The 22,189-nt window shown below is 39.5% G+C and overlaps 2 protein-coding genes and 1 non-coding gene across 3 annotated transcripts; 1 reads left to right on the top strand and 2 right to left on the bottom strand.

Moving 5' to 3' along the window:
• The first annotated feature begins 501 nt into the window (after positions 1 to 501).
• On the top strand, positions 502 to 6,255 carry LOC146145568 (chondroitin sulfate synthase 1-like). Its single transcript, XM_083390617.1, has 7 exons — positions 502 to 752; positions 1,154 to 1,316; positions 1,453 to 1,690; positions 2,989 to 3,140; positions 3,639 to 4,634; positions 5,635 to 5,831; positions 6,252 to 6,255. Exons 1-7 carry the CDS (start codon positions 502 to 504, stop codon positions 6,253 to 6,255), a joined length of 2,001 nt encoding a protein of 666 aa, XP_083246743.1.
• Positions 6,256 to 9,885: 3,630 nt separating this feature from the next.
• LOC146145566 (chondroitin sulfate synthase 1-like) lies at positions 9,886 to 17,098 on the bottom strand. Its single transcript, XM_083390615.1, has 6 exons — positions 16,974 to 17,098; positions 16,415 to 16,577; positions 15,420 to 15,657; positions 12,556 to 12,707; positions 10,992 to 11,987; positions 9,886 to 10,077 (listed from the first exon to the last, which is right to left on the bottom strand). The coding sequence occupies exons 1-6, from the start codon at positions 17,096 to 17,098 to the stop codon at positions 9,886 to 9,888; spliced, it is 1,866 nt and encodes a 621-aa protein (XP_083246741.1).
• On the bottom strand, positions 13,824 to 13,898 carry Trnaa-ggc (transfer RNA alanine (anticodon GGC)). The gene has a single exon. It is a non-coding gene; the product is annotated as a tRNA-Ala (tRNA).
• Positions 17,099 to 22,189: the final 5,091 nt, after the last annotated feature.

Here is a 22,189-nt window from a genome sequence, read left to right as displayed (position 1 = left end):
GGTAACGTGGAAACGTCACTTTTAATATTTTCATGGCTTCTAATCAATTGTCTTGGATCCGCCCCTGAGTATAAAATATTTCTTTAAATAAACCTTCTTTTTAAATAATGTAATAATAACCTGACTAACTTGAAAAATAACTCGGTATTGTGCTTAAAGACAATATTTGGAATTCAGTCTTTTAGGCAAATTAAGAGTCACATTACGTTATTCATGTTTTATAGCTAAACTAATTAGCGTAAAATTAAATATCATAACATTTCGGTTAAATTGATTTATTTTACATGTAAGGCCGTTTTTTTGCAATTTGTTTGGTAATAAGGATATCATTTTTAATAGTTTAAAACATTTATTCTTAACGCTACTCACCAGACAGGCCTTTAAAATAAAGCAAATTTGACTTTAATTTGTTTTGCAATTCCCTTGATCGGTACTGCAGCCATTTTAAAATGACTTGTTTATACTATTGCTAATACCGGTATACAAAAATGACCAGGAGTCATGTCGGCAAAGAAGTTTTTGTCGGAGCGCGTTGCAGCTGCGTTGGAGACTTGGGCTCGAGGCGTCGAGGTCAAGATTGAGATATTTAGTCAGTTCACTTCGTCTTCGAATCAATCGGGTTATGCGATGCGACGGAATTTGAAAGGCGGTCGTTCCATAATTGCGCTTCCTGGCGTAGAAGACAATGCCTATCCTCCGCAAAAGAAGAGTTTCTCGGTCGTCAAGTACATGTACGACAACTACATCGACAAGTAAGACCACACTGTCTGTTCAAAGTGCTGGATTTGGTGGTTAGTTTAATTTTTAAACTGACTGTACGTCTCTATAATTTGACAGACAATTGGTGTTTAATACTTGCAAACTTTATATTTCGCCTATAATGTAATTGAAATCAGTTAGTATAGGCAAGTATCCTGATTTATTTTAGTTTTCCTAATTTTTTTAATACTTATTTGCTTTATGTTAAAGTTTTCTAAACAGGGCCCGTCCCCTTCTAGACGGACCATGCCTTTTCCTTCAGGCAGTTATTTTGTCAGCAGACCTATAGCCACCCGTTCCCGTTTAAAATTTGACCATTCATCGCTCAACATACTTCTTAGAATATAAAGGCAACCTCAAGTATATTCGAATCGTTTAATAAATTTTCCTGTAGATATGACTGGTTTCTGCGGCTGGATGACGATGCTTACGTGAACGTCGACAAGCTCGTGAGATTTCTGAGTCTCATAAATTCCTCGAAGCCCGTGTATTTGGGCAATCCCGGGTATGGAGCGAATGCCGGAGATCGTGTGCCACCCGGTGAAAACTATTGCATGGTGGGTAAATGTCAGTGTTGTAAACCAAGTATTTTGAAATGACATTAAGTCCTAGTCAGGTTATTCTTTTTTATCTGGCTAAGTCCATTACCACTTTGCCACACAGCTATTAAGGCTGCAACGTTTCTATGTTTAGGGGGGGCCCGGAGTGATTATGTCACGTGGCCTGCTGAGAATGTTGGGACCGAGCCTGAAAAGCTGCTTGGGAACGCTCTACACTGAACATGAAGACATCGAGTATGGTCGCTGCGTGACCAGAGTGACTGGGGTGAAGTGCACGAACGCGTACGATGCCCCCGCCCTATTCTACCAGCACATTGATGCACGCGGAGCACACCCAAAGGACATTACGCATATTTCAACTGGGGTAATCGGTAGGTTACCTTTGCCACACCTCGCGATTAAAGATGTCATCATGACGCACCAGAGCCTATAAGCCCGATGCAAAGTGCTGAACTATGGTCCTCTTGTAGTAATCTGAGCGAAGTGGGCGCGCCGAGATTTTTATAGAGCAATATCTCCGAAAGTTGTGATGTTGCAAAGTGAATTTTTTACATCATCCTTGTATTGGCTACACCTTTCCAGCAAACACACTTTTAGAAAAAATATTTCAAAAAATTGATATTCACAAACATGAATAATAATATTCAACGATATTTACCCTTGACTGTCGAGCAAACAAGTTCAACGTTAACGATATAGGCATAAACTAGAAGACAACATCTTCACTAAGAACCATAGATTATGTACCATACCAAATTACAATTTTTGCCATCATTTGCGATTTCACTGAGCGTTTTCTACTTAAATTTTTATTGGTAGAACACAGCATATTATTAACAAAGGTAACGCAGTTTCGCAGAGAGCTAAAGCGTTTGTTTGTTAAACAACAGGCAAGCATTACGTTGGTGCGTATTAATTTGTCTAATTATGTTTGTTTGGCCTAATAACGTCATTTGGGTGATAATGTAATTTGGCATTAGTTTAGAACAGCGGTATTTTTGTCCCGTCTCTGTTTTTGAAAATTCAATACCAAGTAACGATCATCGCTTACAGTGGTAAACTGAAATCACAAAAGAAAAACATTTATATTCTTGACACAATTTTTCTCTTATTCCAATTAGATAGAAGAAACTTACAAAAAAATATTTTCTCTTATAACTGGTTTTCTTGGCGGACTGATCATATCTCGGTTGTTCTTCTATTACAGGTATAGATATGCATATTGCATATAGCCTAGAGCAGGGGTTCTTAAACTTTTTTTACCGCGAACCCCTAAAGTTTTCTTTCATCTCGCGTGGACCACTGTAAGATGAAAAATATAAAAAAAATGACGTCATAAATTGACGTCAGAGAGTACAAATAGATTTTTTCAAAAATTTGCTAATTTTCGTCAAAAAATGTGAATGTGAAATGGAGTCTAAATACATTCGGTGCAAAACCATTTTATTTTTAATTAAATTGTTTTCTTTATTAAATTGATAACATCTTAAATATACACTAATATTTCAATGAGTCCTTCATGGACCCCTATACTGTGTCCTGTACATTCTAAGAAACGCTAAAACAAAACAAAAGAAGAGCCGCATAAAACTGGATAAAAAGCCCCGTGTGACTCACCCCTGTCATATTTTATATGCTTTTAATACACTCAGAAACCTTTTCGTTTCAGATCATGCTTTGATTTATCACTGCAATAAACACCGCGAAGCGCAGCTATCTCTTCACAGCAAGGTGCTTAAGCGAAGAGCTGAACAGCTGGCTCTCAAAATTGATAAGATTCAAGAAGAGCTTTCAGAGTGGAAATCGAGACCGAGTGCGACGGTAAACGTTTTGACTGCTAATTAAAAAATGTACGCTTGCAGAAATAGTACACGTCGTTACAGGCAGCGGGTTTCTGCCTTTTTAGCCACGTACCATCCAGTGGCTGTTTATTGTCGCTGCGTACAAACTGGTTTTCAAAAGAAACCATTTAGAACGAATTTCAACCAAAAAAATTGTAAAATTTAACTGTAAGTTTCGATTACGGGCAGAATTAATGTGTCCAAGAAGAAATATATTTTTACTTTTCGCTGTCTTCTTTCGCTGGTTATTTGTCGTGCTCTTCTTTTTCAATGATTGCAAATATGCACAAAAATAAATTTAATCTTGCATCTTACAACAGTCTTAAGAATAACACACGTACGTTAGACGTGAAATCTGCATACGTATCACAAGTTAAGAATAATTGGCTTAAGGCTCGATCAAATCGTTGGCTATAATCTTTCTTTGTATCCTACGTCTGTCATACCATTTTATTACGATATATTCTTCTACTGTTAGAGTCCGCAACGGCAGCATGCTGTTTATTCAGCGTACGCCAAGGGATTGTCCTATCGGGACGGGCCCTATCCAAAGAAGTACCTTGACTCGTCTGAAAGATTCATTAACCAAATCATCGAGAGGAAAGTCCGCTCCAGGGGCTACTCGTCCACCAACAAGCGTATGGTGTGCAAAACTATACAGACCTATATCAACCCAAATTCTCCCAGTTGGTTAGACTTGCACGTCCACGCGGCTTGCAACACTGCGACCAAGACAGAAACAAAGCGCCAAGCATTCCGCTTCTCTCTCAAGTATGGCTTTACTCAGATGGCGGTCTTCATGAACGAACGCCGGCCGCTCGCCGCCGAGGTAACACAAATCATCCGCAAACTGAAATGCAAGAAGGGAGACAAGGGTTGCGGTATCAAGCACACGCCAGTCCATTTCATTTTGGCGCTCAGCGACCGCAAAGCTAATTTCGAGCGCTTTCTAACGAGCTTCGAAGACAACTTTCTGTCACAAGACGACAACGTCCACCTTCGCGTGTGCCAGTTTTGCAGCGATCAGAGCTCCTGCTCGGAGGGCGAGTCGGGATTTGACGCGGCAGCGCACGTGGCCAGGCTGGGGTTGCGTTACCCTCGCGCGATGCTGAAAGTTCACAAAATGCCAACGGGGGCTCCGTTTTCGCGCGGCGTCGGCCTACAGTCTTGCGCCAACCAGGTGGTAGACGACGGTGGAATACTGTACTTTGTCGACGTCGACTTGGTTTTTCAGCCTGAACTCTTGATCCACATACGCCGGAACACGGTTCGCCACACCACGGTGTTTTACCCAATGTTCTTCAGCCAGTACGATCCCAGCAACTTGGGTGAGGTCGCGAACGGCATAAACGAGACGAACGGCTTCTGGCGATACTTCAGCTACGGCATGTTTGCCATTTACAAAAGCGACTTCGCAATGACGAGGGGTTTTAACCTGAAGTTGAAAGGCTGGGGATTGGAGGACGAACATATGGTAAAAAATCCATTATACTTGAACTAAAGTTTACTCATTTACAATATCTGGTATTGCCGTTATACTACCGTTACTGGTATCTCTATTTTCTACAGGTTTAAATCGGACACTATCGTCTTTGTTTATTGAACTAAAGGGTCGGTTTGCTAAGTTAGCTTTAATAGCGAAATAGCCGACAACGAATGTCATCACAGGCTTGATTTTACCGGTCACTGTCTTGCTTACAGTGAGATTTTGATGGGCCTTACTAACATCAGCAACAACACTAACTTGCTAATCGCCGTTATTGTTGGCCACTTTAAAAGTGACAGATCTTAGTTAATAATATGCGCATATGATTAGTATTTATCAGTGTACAAGTCATTTTGAAATAACTTAATTCCAAGTCAAGTCATTCGTAAAATAACTTAAGTCAAAGTCAATTTTTTTCCCAAAAAGTCATAAATCATGTCCCAGTCAAGTCATAACTATAACAAGTCAATTCCAAGTCAGGTCCTTGCGACAAAATAAACATTAAATTATTAACATGGGTAAATGAGCTCAATTACGAGCAATAACCGAATTAAAAAATAACATAAAATGGAACATATAGCACATCGTTTTAAGTAAAAAAATTAGGGTAAACAACCTACTTTTGTAACAAAATGCCTAATGAAAATACCCAATTTTAACCCAGTCATTTGTCCGAAAGACTTGAGTCAAAGTTTTATTACCCAAATGACATAAGTCAAGTCAAGTCTTTTGAAAACAGAGACTTTAGTGCACTTAAGTTAACTCATGTCATCAAGTCAGTGGCTTAAGTTATTACAACAATGCTATTTATGGTCGGCCGAATTGTTGAACATCTGGTATGCCGAACTCTTAAGCCTGCTACAAATGCATTTATCTTCGAACCGGATAAAGTCTGTCGCCCAATATATATTGCCTCGTATTGCATGCAGTCAGGAGATTATTTTAAAGTATGGCTAAGCAGCAACTACTATTCTATTTGTCTTTCTAGCTGGAAACCATCGTTAAAGCACGTTTTGATGTCTTCCGAAGCATGGAACCCGCACAATTTCACATTTTCCACAACAAAGCGTGCAGCCAAACTCTCAGCAGGGTTCAATATGTAAGCTGCCAGCGCTCCCGGGCGGAACACATTGGTTCAAAAAGAACGTTGTACGATATTTATTCAAAAAAACACCCGCCGAAAAGGTGATATTTTAGAGCGCCCTAAACAATTGGCAAACACACTGTACGCTGAATCTGCTTTTTTGTAACTAAATCAGCATAAATATACACATAAATGACAGAAAACTCAGCTTAAAGCCATGAGAAATACATTTTTAAACATGCCATCAATTTAACTGTTTTTGCGTCTACATTGTAGACTCTACAATGTGTTTTGTTTTTGATGCTTTTAACCAACGCCTATAATTGCACCAAAGTTTCTTAAAATACTACACTATGTATTTCGAAAAGTTGAGAACTTACAAATTCTCTGCTGTCCCGTTTTAGCATTAACGCTGCTCAAACTTGTTTCATTAAATACTATTTATTTGCTTTTTACGCTTATTTGATTGTCATTTAAATTGTATATTTTGTTTTTGAAGCATTCCGCTCTTTTTGTTTTAGATGAATATGCCGGTACGTCAAAGAAAACACCATTTGTGGTTTATTTAGAAAAGTCTTGCTTGTAGTAAAAGGATGCAAAAATTACAGTTCATGTATATTTTTAATTCATTACATTATCAAAAATGTAATAAAACAGGGATTTACCCATTTAAAAACCATGGGGTGCTGTCACAATTTAAATCAGTGGTACGCCGGTCCGCGAGAAGTTGGTTACCGGTTCGTAGCAGTGTTGTCAGATTAAAATTTTGTTCCACGAACTGTAGGGAAAAACCTGATAAAAAGTCAAAAAAAAATTAAACGTATTTTTATATTTAAAACACATTTACCTTCGTTTCAATATAGCCTACTACTCAATGGTTGATAGGTATGATAAAAAATCTCAATTATAGTATCAATCTCTCGTGAGGTTCAAAACAACTAGTGTGTTGTGGCCATATGAGTTACATAGCACTTTCACAACATCCATATTGCATATTTTTATTACAAAATCTAACTTCTAGTACTTACAATATATCGAAAAATGGGCTAAAATATCACGTGTTTTAATTTTAAGCGTGCTCACCTTAAAGTGCAATAGAATTGCATGCAAACAATGTTTATAAACTATGTCCCATAATGAAATAATTTATTATTTTGAAATTTAGGCAGGAAAGGTTTCGAAAAAACGTATGTGCATTAATTAGTCTTAGACTTTATAAAAATGACAAAAAAGCCAAAAAGCCCAACGATTTTTCTGACATCAACCACCTTAAAAAATGATTTTTGTTGTCAAAAAAGCTATTCTGGCAAGCCATGTACGGATGTCTATCTTATACTTTTCAGGTGTCGGTCTGCGGTTCGTAATTTTTCAAAGTGCCATTTTTTCGTGTTTATACTACGTTAGGCTAACTATTGAAAGTGCCATGTAGGGCCTGGAAATGGAATCATACATTATTATATGTTATACAAAAGTGTGACTTATTTTTAAAGAATGCGTTAAATATCGTTAGTTTGACAAGCTAGTAAGAGTATAGGGATTGGTTATAATGGTATACAAGTGTAGTTTAACAAAAAAAGGCCTAAAAGTTTTATTAAAATGAGCAGCGGGCTGGGTTAAATTAAATTGCTTGGCAGGCCGGATGCCGCCCGCGGGTTTCCGTTAGTTTATTAATTCCTAGGTGGGAGCATCTCTTTGCAGCAAAACAAGCATAAAGTTCGCATTGAAAGTTGTAACAAATTTCCTTTCCTAAACCTTTGTTGTTTTTTATGGCCGGTCGGCGAAATGTAGTTTTAAACCGGTCCGCAGTGCCAAAAAGGTTGCCGACCCCTGATTTAAATCATATATATTTTACCAAAGGCTATACACAGCACCAAAGAGTTAGCACAAAAAAAATAAAGGCAAAATAAACGTATTTACGACAAAAATTTTATAAAAAAATATCACAATACCTACTAAGAATGGTCTATATTTTTTTAATTTAAAAAAAAATTATGAAAAATATTGATATTCAATATTAAAATTGGTCATAAATTTCTACACGGCGCTGTAGTCTACCCTACCTGGCTAAACAAAGAAAAATTTTCAAAAAATTTAAAGTTTAAGAAATTCGATATTTATCATTGAATATGTACAATATCGCGATTTTTGCTCCCAGCAACATCCCCCAAAAAAGATCAAATTTTCAATTCCGCACCGTTTAATTAACAAATTGTTGTAGACCTTGATCGCACCTTTCCAGCAATACCACACTCGATGCCACTAGTATGGGGCATAAGCAGGGGCGCCCGCAGAAAATTTTCCATGGGGGGGGGGGGCAATCAGGGGCGTGACCAGAAAATCAAAAAGGAGGCTCATGAATTCTCAACTTAGGGAATTCCCCTATTTTTCGTCTGGCGTTAATGAATATTGACGTCATAAAACAGTGATAGAATGGTCATTGCAAGACGTCATAAAAAAACTTATCAGAAACAGCCAAATACGTCCAGTAAAACCGAGCACGTGCGTCATGTCAGGCGCCAGCTGCGAAACCACAGTGTGCAATCGTTAACTTCAGGCGAAAAAATAAACCAAGACCGTAAACTAAGTGTGATTAATTGTGGTAGAATCATACATAAGACTATCAGCAGCGCAGATTTCAAGTTCCATGAACGGAACAAACGCTAAATTACAAGCACGCCTTTTACCGCCTGCAATACTAAACCACGATCGGTTTTCCCGGGTGTTATCATGCCACGTTTAGCGCAACAATTGCGCCGAGCTGTGTGCCAAGTGCGCTAACTTACAAGCTGTGGTTGAGGGGGAAAAAGTTGTGTCCATTGCACACTTAGCACGTGGTCTTAAAATATGCTTAAAGAGCATAATTTTGCGTTAACCATCATTGCATAAAAGTGGAGACTTTTAAACGCGCACGATAGTCAACATTATTACTCATTTTAAAAATCTGCTTCAGTTAAACAAATGTCGATGTTACACCAACATCGGACATTAGCGCAGAGATCGAAAGGTTTAAAATTCCAGGGGGCAAGTTCCACCCCCCAACCCTTTTTACTACTTTTTAGCTGTTTTTTTATTTTGATCTCTGAATGCTTTTTGAGTATTGCGCTAAAACTCAGTCAGTTGCTGCTAAAAACGGTTTGATTGCATATTTACAAAAAGTTTAAACTGGCCCCCGCTTATACAACAGATTTGTTTTAAAAAAGTTCCTTCATTTTTTCGTTACGTCGGACGCTGATCGATACAATCAGTGCGAAACTTTTCATTTTATGGGTCAGAGCTTTTATAGATTGCTATAGGTGTTTGTAGCCTAAGCTTGTTGCGACTCGTAAAACTTCTTTGGGACACTGGATTCCAAACATATCTTTCCAATATTTTAATTAAAAGTAGAAATTACTGCTTTTTTCGACTGTGGCAGAAGCTCGCCTATAAGTGATTGCAAAGATTTTCACACTTGTTGTCGTTCTATAAATAAAGCATTGATCGCTTTGCTCCACCTTTTATGTTGGTTTAGAAACCAGCTAGGCAAGCATTGGATAATGTCCGTCTTGATGGTATTTAAAGAATTCCTAAAACTTCAGTGGTGGTGTAAGTTTATTTAGTCGTTTTCACCAAAGTGTTTTGGTGCAAGTGGTTTCAAGTAGAAGAAATAATATCAAGTTTACACGATTTTCTTATTGAAATAACTGCAAGTTCCTCAATAGAAGTTTGATAAAAACAGGCACTCGGCTAAAACAATTTGATTTTAGTCCTGACAGCACAATAAAGTTTTTCAATGGATAACTCTCTGTTTATTATCTCTTAAAAATTTACAGATTTAAATAAAAAACCAAATAAGCGTAACTATAAAATAAATAGTCTTAAATAAAACAAGTTTGAGCAGCGTTAGTGCTTAAACGGTACAGTTTAACCAGCACGAAATTTGTAAGTTCCTAACTTATCGAAATCTAGTATTTTAGGAAGCTTTGGTTGAAATTGGCGTTGGTTAAAACCATCCAAAGAGCAAGTGCAAAAAACCTTTTTAATTGCTGGCATGTTTGAAAATGTGTCCATGGCTTGCAGTTGTGTTATCCGCCATACATGTGTATATTTATGCTGATTTAATCTCAGAAAAAAATGGTCTGGTTTCCGCTTACTAGTTAGGCTCTATAATACCGCGTTTTAAGCACGTGTTTTTGAATAAATATCGTACAACGTTTTTTTTGAACCCATATGTTCGGCCCGGGAGCGCTGGCAGCTTACGTATTGAACCCTGGTGAGATTTTTGCTGCACACTTTGTTGTGGAAAATATGGAACTGTGCGGGTTCCCTGCTTCGGAAGACATCAAAACGCGCTTTAACGATGGTTTCCAGCTAGAAAGATAAATAAAATAAAGGTTGCTGCTTAGCCATACTCTAAAATAATAAGATGACTGCATGTAGTACGAAGCACTATATACGCCTATACGGTGACAGACTTCTGTCGGTTCGAAGAGAACTGTATTTGTAGTAGGCTTAAGAGTTCGGCATACAACAAGTAGGCCGACCATAAACACAAGTGTTGCAATGACTTATGCCACCATGACTTAAAGGCATGACTTGAGTGCACTAAAGTCACTGTTTTCAAAGGACTTGACTTGACTGAAGTCATTTGGAAAAAATATTTGATTCGACTTAGATCTTTCGGACAAATGACTGCGATTAAAATTAGGTATTTTTATTAGGCATTTTTTTACAAAAGTAGGTTGTTACCCTCATTTTTTTACATAACATGATGTGCAATATGTTGCGTATTTTGTTATTTTTTAATTCGGTTATTGCTCGTAATCGAACTCGTTTACCAATTTTAATAGTTTATAATGTTTAATTTTTTGTCACAGGGACTTGACTTGGAATTGGCCTGCCTTTGACTGGGACTTAAGTCATTTCAAAATGACTTGTACACTGATAAATACTAATCATATGCGCATATTATTAACTAAGATCTGTCACTTTTAAAGTGGCCAACAATAACGGCGATTATCGTTGGTACTAATATTAGAAAGGCCCATCAAAATCTCACTGTAAGCAAGACAGTGACCGGTAAAATCAAGCACGTGATGAAATTCGTTGTCGGCTATTTCGCTAAGCTATTAACGCTAACTTAACAACTGGTCCGTTTGTTTAATGAACAAAGGTTGATATTTTACGATTTAAATATGTAGAGAATAGTGAATACTGTAGTATAACGGCAAAATAGATATTGTGTATGGGTAAACTTTGTGATTAAAGTATAATGTCTTTCTTACCATATGGTCGTCCTCCAATCCCCAGCCTTTCAACTTCAGGTCAAAGCCCCTCATCATTGCGAAGTCGCTTTTGTAAATGGCAAACATGCCGTAGCTGAAGTATCGCCAGAAGCCGTTCGCCTCGTTTATGCCGTTCGCGACCTCACCCACGTTGCTGGGATCGTACTGGCTGAAGAACATTGGGTAAAACACCGTGGAGTGGCGAACCGTGTTCCGGCGTATGTGGATCAAGAGTTCAGGCTGAAAAACCAAGTCGACGTCGACAAAGTACAGTATTCCACCGTCGTCTACCACCTGGTTGGCGCAAGACTGTAAGCCGACGCCGCGCGAAAACGGAGCCCCCGTTGGCATTTTGTGAACTTTCAGCATCGCGCGCGGGTAACGCAGCCCAAGCCTGGCCACGTACGCCGCCGCGTCGAATCCCGACTCGCCCTTCGAGCAGGAGCTTTGATCACTGCAAAACTGGCACACGCGAAGGTGGACGTTGTCATCTTGTGACAGAAAGTTGTCTTCGAAGCTCGTTAGAAAGCGCTCGAAATTAGCTTTGCGGTCGCTGAGCTCCAAATTGAAATGGACTGGCGTGTGCTTGATGCCGCAACCCTTGTCTCCCTTCTTGCATTTCAGTTTGCGAATGATTTGTGTTACCGTGGCGGCGAGCGGCCGGCGTTCGTTCATGAAGATCGCCATCTGGGTAAAGCCGTACTTGAGAGAGAAGCGGAATTCTTGGCGCCTTGTTACTGTCTCGGTCAGAGTGTTGCAAGCCACGTGGACGTACAAGTCTAAGCAACTGGGCGAATTTGGGTTGATATAGGTCTGTATAGTGTTGCACACCATACGCTTGTTGGTGGACGAGTAGATCTCGGATTGGGCTTTCTTCACGATGATTTGGTCAATGAATCTTTCAGACGAGTCAATGTACTTCTTTGGAAAGGGACCGTCTCGATAGGACCATCCCTTGGCGTACGTTGAATAAACAGCATGCTGCCGTTGCGGACTCTATAAGTAGAAGAATCTACCATAATAAAATGGTATGACAAACGTAGTAATTAATATTGTACGAATAAAATGTTTCAGTATTTTTCCGAAGGGCTGGCCTCTTTGTCATTTATCCGTCATTTTTTAAACACGATATATAAGGTCGTAAAATTGGTGTACCCGAGATCGTAAAAAGGGCCTTGCAAAACTGACAATCTTAAAACTGAATTAAATTATACAATGTCAAATTATAAAAAGGCGAAAAATGGGATTAGCACGTTTACTTAAAACTCTTTGGCCAAGGTTTGCCCATAAGCCGGTGGTTTTTAACCTGTGATAGGCGTGCAGCTTTCGCGCCAAACGAAAGTGTGATATTATTAAGAGTGCTGTAGGTTATATTTTTTCTTGGATACATGAAATAATCTGAATATACAGTTACGTTTTATAATTTTTTGGTTGAAATTTGTTAAAAAAGATTTCTTTTAAAACCAGGTTGTACACAGCGACAGTGAAAAGCCACTAAGTGGAGCGTTTACTATTTCTGGCTGGCGTATAATTTCTTTAAAAATTCGCGGCTAAAAACGGTTACCGCGGCACTCGGTCTCGATTTCCACTCTGCCAGGTCTTTTTGAATATGGTCAATTTTGAGAGCCAGCTGTTCAGCTCTTCGCTTAAGCACTTTGCTGTGAAGAGAAAGCTGCGCTTCACGGTGTTTGTTGCAGTGATAAATCAAAGCATGATCTGAAACGAAAAGGTTTCTGAGTGTATTACAAGCATATAAACACAACAGGAGTGGGCCACATGGGGCTATTTATCCAGTTTTATGCCGCCCTACGTTTATATTGTTTTTGTTTTTCTTGAAATGTACTGGACACAGTATAACTCGCCTTCGGAAAATCGTTTTGCCTTCGCCCATTTTGGTAGGACCCAATTTAGATCCAAAACTTTTTGTAGTCCCGAGTGACGTCATTACTTTGGCCGATTAAACAAAATTAGACAAATTATTACACAACAGCGTAATACTTGCCTGTTGTTTAAAAAACAAATGCTTTATCTCTCTGCGAAACTTCGTTACCTTTAAAACAGAGTTAGCTCCAACAGGCAACATATCAATAGATAGAAATCGCTCTTCTGGTGTAAACGAAGTATAAACCGAAGTTTCGACAGCAGATACCAGCTGACCTCATAAGTGTTAATAATTAAAACGGGAGTACCTTAGCCATCTTATGTACTAAGAAGTAAAAATGAAAAGACTATAAATTAAAATTAATAAATCTAGACGTCGCTAAAGGATACGATAAGCTGTGACGCGACGAAGTCATCCGGTGCACAACTGCGCCGTCGGACAACGAGCGTTTATCAGCCATGGCGTTAGCTATGACGACGAGTAGGTAACCGAATACCACGAAATCCTTTTTTGTTCATGGTGTTAGGACATTTGTCAATCCGGAATGATTCGATGAACCGCCTTTTGTAATAGTGCGGTTCCCGGTAAAGAATTTTACAATTATCCCAATCAATTCGGTGTCGAAGTTCAACCGTTTGCTCTGCTAGAGCTGATCGGGATGTCCTTTCGTGGCGGACATCACGTATATGTTGAAGTTTCCTGGTGTGAAAGGATCGTTATCCCCCTATGTATGTTGCTGAACAACCTCCACAGAGAATCTCCTAAACAACCCCTTGACGATTTTCTGGTTTAACTGGATCTTTCGGTGAAGGTAAAAATGTTTCTAATTTTCCTAGCCGGTTTGAAAGCTGTAGAAATGTCGGGGCTTTTCAAAATACACCGAAAAGCCATTGCAGACTCGCCGAATCTGTCGATATATGATGCAAGCAGAGCAAGCCAGAAAAACAACTGGCCTGCAGTGAGGTTCGAACTCACGACCTCCGGTCAAGCCGGGGCCGTCGCTCTACCAACTGAGCTATGCAGGCTCAGAGAGGAGCGAGTCGAGAAACAACCATGCGCCAATACTTGCACATTTTGTTAGAACAAGCAACTTCACACTGGGGGATCATCAGTCCATATCAATCAATGAAAGACACACACAAACATATGTGTTTAATAACATCTGTGATCTAGCCCCTCGGAAGTTGCTTTATGACCAACGATTACGGCTTCCGTATCAATAGTACACCGAAAAGCCATTGCAGACTCGCCGAATCTGTCGATCTATGATGCAAGCAGAGCAAGCCAGTAAAATAACTGGCCTGCAGTGAGGTTCGAACTCACGAACTCCGGTCAAGCCGGGACCGTCGCTCTACCAACTGAGCTATGCAGGCTCAGAGAGGAGCGAGTCGAGAAACAACCATGCGCCAATACTTGCACATTTTGTTAGTACAAGCAACTTCACACTGGGGGATCATCAGTCCGTATCAATCAATGAAAGACACACACAAACATATGTGTTCAATAACATCTGTGATCTAGCCCCTCGGAAGTTGCTTTATGACCAACGATTACGGCTTTCCGTATCTTTTCAAAATACGTTTTAGTTTTTCTCCCAGACCTGCAATGTAAGGAATAATGGCCAGACCTTTAGGTTCTGGTTTAGCTGCTAAGTGGTTAGTTTCGGTTTGAACAACCAGTCGGGGTATCCGTTTATTCTCGTGGCCTTTTTAACATGTTTAATTTCGTTAACTTAGACCTTTTTGTTAGTGCAAAGTTTTAAAGCTCGGTTTAGCAGGGTGTTCACAACCGAGCGTTTGTGCTGTGGAGGCTGGTCCGATCTGAAATTCAAGTAGCGTTCCGAATGCGTTATTTTTCTGTCGAAACGTCGGTTTATACTTCGTTTACACCAGAAGATCGATTTCTAACCCTAGTTACCTTTGTTAACAATATGCTGCATTTTAGCAAAGTAAAAAAAAACATTGAAAACTTGCCAATCATGGCAAACATGCCTAAAATTTCAAATTTAATTCGCAAATGGATTCCATACCGTTATGAATTTTCGTCGGAACATCAAACAACCCTCCCGAATAAATTAGAACATAAGCTGTGGCTCTTTTAAAAATGGTGCCTCCTAGTTTACATCATTAAAGTTTAAACTTGCTTGTCCGACAGCTAAGGGTGAATATCGCTGAGTATTAATATTTATATTGTTGAATATTACTTTTTGTCAATATTTTTTGCTAAAAGTTAGTTTGCTGGAAAGGCGTAGCCAATTTAAAGATTAGGGCGCTTAGTGTTCATTTTACTGAAGGACTAGTTTTGCACTTCGCATCAGACATAGGCTCTGTGTTAAATATAGGCGCTGGTCTAGAATCCTACCACAGTTATTAAATCAATGAAGAATGTTTGATTACCGTTTGGTTGTGGGTGGGTCAAGTGTTACTATATTCACTATTTAATAATATTGCATATCCCACCCTAACCCAAACTCTAACAACCCGCACCCTAACCCGAAAGATGTGCGTTGTGGTAGGATTTAAGAACAGCGCCCAAATATACCTTACCGATTACCCCAGTAGAAATGTGCGTGATGTCCTCCGGGTGTGTTCCGCGTGCATTAATGTACAAGTGGAAGAGGGCGGAGGCATCGTACGCGTTCGTGCACTTCACCCCAGTCACTCTGGTCACGCAGCGACCAAACTCGATGTCTTCATGTTCAGTGTAGAGCGTTCCCAAGCAGCTTTTCAGACTTGGTCCCAACATTCTCAGCAGGCCACGTGACATAATCACTCCGGGTCCCCCCTAAACATAGAAACGTTGCAGCCTGAATAGTTGTGTGGCTAACTGGTAACGGTAGCAAGATAAAATAGAAATAGCGAGTCGGCAAATATAACAATGAACACTTAACAGCAATGTAATTTTTTTTATCAAAGTTGGACAAAATAGAAATACTGATTTGGCCACAGAATTGTCAAAAGTCAAACCGCAAAAAAAGTTTTTTTTCTACGAAAGATTTAGGTAAGTTGAAAAAGAAGCCAGACAAAATATATCATTGATTTGGCAATTGTGACAATGGAGTCAAAAATCCTACTTAATTTTTAAAAAGGGCTTTTCACCTATTTTTCGCATAACATTGTTTCATCGACTCGCAATTGTGCGACAAGAAACAGTTTTATGAATTGACATCGGCAATACAATTATATAGTTGGCACACATTTGTTTAAACCCCAATAAAAATATTAAAGTTTTTCTTGTAGAAACAATCAGATTGCTTTAAGCTGTATTTTCATCTTTTTAGTTGACTTATAATTCGAAATTGGAAGAGCTTTCCAATTTTGAAGGTTTATCGTTTATTTGAATATCAGTAATGTGACTTGGAGATGACTTGCTGTAATAATGACTTGGACTTTTGATTTTAGGCCTACTCAAGTAGTCGATGACTTGGACTGCTATTCAACTTGTTATTTTATTAAGATAAGTGACTTGGACTTCAGTTCTTTCACAAAAAACTTAAATGGGATTTCGAAATGACTGATTTACAACACTGACATTTACCCACCATGCAAAAGTTTTCACCGGGTGGCACGCGATCTCCGGCATTCGCTCCATACCCGGGATTGCCCAAATACACGGGCTTCGAGGAATTTATGAGACTCAGAAATCTTATAAGCTTGTCGACGTCTACGTAAGCATCGTCATCCAGCCGCAGAAACCAGTCATATCTGCAGGAAAATTTATTGAACGATTTAAATATACTTGAGGTTGCCTTTAAATTCCAAAAAGTGTGTGAAGCGATGAATGGTAGAGTTTTAAACTAGAATAGGTCTGCTAAAAAAGCAAAACTGCCTAGAAAAAGGGCATGGTCTAGTCTAGGGGCAGGCCCTGTTTAGAAAACTTTAACATAGAGCAAAAAAACAAAATACACAAAAACTCCGAAAAACTAAAAGGAATCGGATACTTAACTAGAAACTGATTTCAATTACAATATAGGCCTATAATATCAAGTATACAAATCGTTTTAAACACCAATTGTCTGTCAAATTATAGAGACACACAGTAAGTTTCAAAATTAAACTAACCACCAAATCCAGCACTTTGAACAGACAGTGTGGTCTTACTTGTCGATGTAGTTGTCGTACATGTACTTGACGGCCGAGAAGCTCTTCTTTTGCGGAGGATAGGCATTATCGTCTACACCGGGAAGCGCAATTATGGAACGACCGCTTTTCAAATTCCGTAGCATCGTATAACCCCATAGATTCGAAAAAAAAGTGAACTGACTGAATATCTCAATCCTGGCATTGACGCCTCGAGCCCAAGTCTCCAACGCAGCTACAACGCGCTCCGACAAAAACTTGTTTGCCGACATGACTCCTGGTCAATATTGCATATCGCTATTAGCAATGTTGTAAACAAGTCATTTTGCTAGCAATGTTAGCAATGCCAAATGAATTACAAAACAACTCTAGTCAAATTAATTTTAAGGCCTTGTCCAAGTTTCATCAGTAGCATTAAGAATAAATGTTCTAAATTAGTAAAAATGATATCCTTATTACAAAACAAACAAATTGCAACAATTAGTAGATTAATTTAACCAAAATGTGATGGTATTTAATTTTACGCTACTGAGTTTGGCTAGAAACTAATTTTACCCAAAGTTTTTTGCCGAAATAACTGATTTCAAAATGCTTTTGAGCAAAATACCTAAGTCAAGATACTTTAAAACAATGCAATTAAGTACGGTACAGTCATTGACTCAAGTCATTACAACAGTAGAAATGAGTAACTTATTGGAAAATCCGGTACTAATTGTCGTTAGTTTTGGCTGATTTCGCAGTTACATATAGAGTACAAATTGAAAACTACAGTTTTTCGGGTACATGACCTGGTGCATTCCCCCACACTAGACCATTTAAACGGGGTGTGATAGATTGATTCTTAAAGTATTTTCGGCGCTGAATTATTTTCTACAACATCAGGTTTTTGAAATACTTGCATTTTAATTTTTTAATGTATTGCTGTATTATTAATAAAGGCGGGAACAAACAATAAAACGAAAAACCCATCAATACCTAAAGCATAAAATTCTATAAAACCATAGTATTAAAATCAACGACATAATAAAGCCAACTACGCAGTAATATCCAGCACAGAGTAAGATCAAATGAATAAGTCCTGTATCTGTCGGAATAAGGCCCAAATAAATTATCGGAATAGAGCCTATACGACTAAAATAACGCCTGACACTGTAGGGAGAGGATATGGGTCGATCAACAGCCTTAGGGCTGGCACTTTGGTATCTGCCGTTTTGGTTCGAACGTTTACACGCCCTAGTTAATCGGGGCCTTTAGGGCGCCGCTGTTTTTGAATTGGATTTTTGGCTCTGTTCGGGGTTATTGGTGGGTAAAGGGTGGGGTTGTAAATGGGTTAGGGTTTAAATTATAATTTATTTACCTATGTACAAGCCTTGTTGTCGCTTTGGCGGTCTAGAAACAGTGGTAGAACACAGGTTGCTTGGAACTAAACATGTCGAAAGAAAAATTCCGACAGCCATGCCGGCCAATAATCTAAGGCTGATTTCAAAGTGAAAGGTTCCAATACCCCTATCAAAATCAAGTAAAACAACATCATTAGCTATGATATGAATTTGGTGTATACTTATACTTGCAAAATCGTAAAACTATTGGCCAGCAAGAGCGCTAAATCGAAGTGTCTTAATTTTGTAAAAATCTTATTGTTGCTCTGTTACAGTATTTATGTGGATCGTCTTATTCAGGGGTTCTCCTCAATTTCCTATTTGTTAAAATCCGTGGTTTCTTTAGCAAAACGTTAATTTAGCAATTTAACTAGGCCTAGTAACATGGAGCACTTAAAGTTGTTTGTTATGTGACAACCACCAATTCTTTATTTTCTTGTAAACTTGTATGATTAGAAGAAATAACTCAAGTATAAAAAACAAAAACAGCATAAATGCAACATATAGCAAGCAACTTGTTTTATGCGCAAAAACTGAGATAAATAACCCAATTTTAGAAAAACAATGCTGAATGAAAGTGTTTTAACCCAAGCTATTTGTCAAAAAACTTAGGTTAAGTCGAGTCATTTGTCCAACAGACTTAAGTCAAGTTAAGTTATTTAAGACAAAAGACTTAAGTCAAGTCAAGTCATTTAAAAACATTGACTTAAGTGCACTTAAATCATGTTATTGACTTAAGTCATTACAGAACTGGTTTGCGTCACACCAAGGTCGGATAAATAAAATCCATATCACTGAGAATAATTGAGATTAAGTGATTGATTACATAAAATAATATATGTCAGTCACGGCAAAGTATAGTTCACACCTCTTGTGAAAAAACTTCACGATCCAAAGAGGGCGACCACATTTGCCTAATCTCTTGGTAAGTGTGTTCATGCGTGTGTCGTCATAATGAGGCCTTGTTGGTTAAATTGCATGTTTTATTTAGGCGTTTGAAATGTTATGTACCTGACGCCGATTCAAATTCTTCCGTTTCACCAAATAGTTAGTGAGCATAATATTTGAAATCGTACCACGAGTTAATTGTATTTGACACCTTGACACCGAAACGTGGAAAAAGTGGCTGATTCAATTGCCGAGCCTGGAAAATGTTACTCTTCCTAGATGCGTGCTGCCACACGTTTTTGGCAAGGTGCGAACCCAGAATTACACCACTTTGCTGATGCATCGTCTGCAGCCTACGGTGCGGTGAAATACCTGAGATTCGTAGACGACCGAGGACTAATTCACTATTCATTTGTGATGGGTAGCACGGGTTGCTCCCCTAAAGACATGTTCAATTACGCACTTGGAGTTATCTGCGGCCGTTCTCGCGGTCAAATTGGACTTGTGAGAAGGGAATTGGATTTGGGCGAGTGTCGATAGGTATTCTGGACGGATTCGACGGCGGTTTTGCTAAGCATTCGCAACTGCAAGAAGCACTTTCCCGTGTTTGTGGCCGATCGCCTGGCCAAAATTGAAGATGTTTCTAGTCCAAGTCAATGGAGGCACGTAAGCACGAACGTAAATCCGGCCGACGAGGCATCACGTGGATTAAACGTCAAAAAATACTTGAAAGGTCAAAAAATACCTAAAGCGAGGATACCTGGGCCTCCCCACCTGACTTGTCGCCGTTGCCATTCTAGTTTTTAAATGAAAAGAAGGAGGATCAAACCGTCTGTTTGATTGCCAATGGGTCTTCCACTGATCGTCTAATCGCCAAATACTCATCCTGGAATCGCCTGAAAAGGGCTGCTGGATGGTTACTTCGATACAAGTTGATGTTGCTGTCAAAGCTTTTCCCGTCGAAATATCAAGCTGCGACGGGTCGCCTGACTGTTGTCGAACTCAGAGCTGCCGAGGTCGAAATAGTGAAATACGTGCAGCAAAGCAGTTTCGGCGAAGAAATCGCTGCGGTGTCTGAGACAAAGGACAAAGCTGTTTGCCTACAAAAGAAGACTGAGTTTGGTGAACGGAATTTTGAGAGTTGAAGGAAGACTTGAACGAGCGATGATCGACTTTGATGTAAAGCACCCAATCATCCTTCCATATAACCACCGAGTGACGGACCTGGTAATCATGCAACAGCATGATGAAGTCGGACATGCTGAGATGGGTACACGTGGTCGTCCCTCAGGCAACGCTACTGGATCATTACATGTGGTGTAGCGGTACGACGTGTTCTGGGCAAGGGCGTCTCTTGCCGACGACGAAATGGTTCCTTGGGAAAACCCCTAACACCTAGTCGCGACTTCTTACTGGTGGCAGATGACAACCAGCCTAGGAGCAATTGGCTTCTGGGTCGTGTGATCGATGTAGGCCCTACTTCGTGATCGCAAGGGAATCGTGCGTCAACTGATCGTCAAGACTCGTGCTGGCGAATAGCGACTCCCGATCGCGAATTGTGCTGGTTACTTCAACAGGGGACGTGGCGTTATTTTACACAATGTGCGTAAAAATGTGCACGCCAAAATGTGCGCACATTGTGAAAAAAGTGCGCATATTTTTGAAGCCCTTTTAAAATGTGCGCACTTAATTGCTTTTGACACATTGCCTTTTGTGTAGAAACCGTCTCCTTTCTGTACTGTGTCAGCTTCTTTCACTCATTCTTCATTACAACAAGCTTCAAATTCAAACTGTGCGTGACTGTTTAGTGGCTGAAATAAGAGACGCATAACGTTCTGCGCATAGACCGGGGCGCATACAACGAACGTTATACATAGTATTTGTTTAAGGTAGGACTGCAAGTAATGATTTACGATTAAGATAACGTCATCAAATAAATTTATAAACCTTACACACCAAAAACAAGTTATTGGCAGTGACCAAGGCGACATATGTACAGAATTAATGGTAAAGAACAAAATTCTACAAAAAAAAAACAATTTTCAAATAGTATTTTGCTCTTAGGAGTCACAAACATTAAATGTGGGTGTTACGAATACATCTGCACATGTTTTTGACCATCAGTATTATGGACATGTGCTTTACAATTTACATAACACGATCGTCACAATGCTACCTATCGAAAACATATCTTCACTGACGTTTCCACCGGCCGTTTCAAGTGCCTAAAATCACTTGAACTTCACTTACCTAAAGTTCAGTGCGGTCCTGATGTTCTGCATCGTTTCCATCCAGCCGGCAACAGGGCAAAGAGTCAACCACGATCTCTGAAAAAACAAGACACACGCAAACGGTCGGTAAGCGACAAACGGCGAGGTTTAGCGTTTCGATGCTGGCAGGATGCGACGGCTACGATTCGTATGTAAGGGAGCTTTTGGTGAACAACGCGCACACCAACTTTTGACGTCACTATTGAATAAGACACAATGCGCGGAAACAGGCGATGGGCGGTTGAAGAGATATGTAATTCAGTAAATCGCAACACAGCCTGACTACTCCACAGCAGGCTGAACTCGGATTTCAGTGTGCAAGCACTCCAGTTAGGTCAGTGATTCTCAGCCTTTAATGGCTATAGCGGCTCCGCTCAAAAATAATAAATAGATTTCGGCAACGCTATAAGATTTTTCCGTATAGGTAATTTACTAGAATGCCACAATAAACGCAACTGGAACAACACACATTAACTCTACACAACGTAAGAAGTTATAGTGGGATTTATTCCACTCCATTACAAAAGAGTTGTAAGAGTTGAGCAAAAATTCGATTCCCAAATATGTCGCGGCACCTCTGAAGATTAGAAACGGCAGATCAGGGTGCTGCGGTACCCAGGTTGAGAATCACTGAGCTAGGTGAATCGGTTTGAGGACCAATGCCTTTTGCACGCTCCCCGGTCGACATAAACATGCACAC

This window comes from Ascidiella aspersa, chromosome 5 (assembly GCF_963924565.1).
Source record: "Ascidiella aspersa chromosome 5, kaAscAspe10.2, whole genome shotgun sequence".
NCBI lineage: Eukaryota > Metazoa > Chordata > Ascidiacea > Phlebobranchia > Ascidiidae > Ascidiella > Ascidiella aspersa.
Note: the sequence above shows the minus strand (reverse complement) of the source record. Positions and strands in the feature narration are given on the sequence as shown.

What these genes read in the sequence shown, in the direction of transcription:
- LOC146145566 (XM_083390615.1), bottom strand. Translation starts at nt 17,098, where the DNA reads ATGCTACGGAATTTGAAAAGCGGTCGTTCCATAATTGCGCTTCCCGGT. An exon ending in TACGACAACTACATCGACAA is followed by an intron (nt 16,578 to 16,973) that starts GTAAGACCACAC and finishes ATTTTCCTGCAG; the next exon opens with ATATGACTGGTTTCTGCGGC. An exon ending in CATTTCTACTGGGGTAATCG is followed by an intron (nt 12,708 to 15,419) that starts GTAAGGTATATT and finishes TTTTCGTTTCAG; the next exon opens with ATCATGCTTTGATTTATCAC.
- LOC146145568 (XM_083390617.1), top strand. Translation starts at nt 502, where the DNA reads ATGTCGGCAAAGAAGTTTTTGTCGGAGCGCGTTGCAGCTGCGTTGGAG. An exon ending in CCGGTGAAAACTATTGCATG is followed by an intron (nt 1,317 to 1,452) that starts GTGGGTAAATGT and finishes TTCTATGTTTAG; the next exon opens with GGGGGGCCCGGAGTGATTAT. An exon ending in AATCGAGACCGAGTGCGACG is followed by an intron (nt 3,141 to 3,638) that starts GTAAACGTTTTG and finishes TTCTACTGTTAG; the next exon opens with AGTCCGCAACGGCAGCATGC.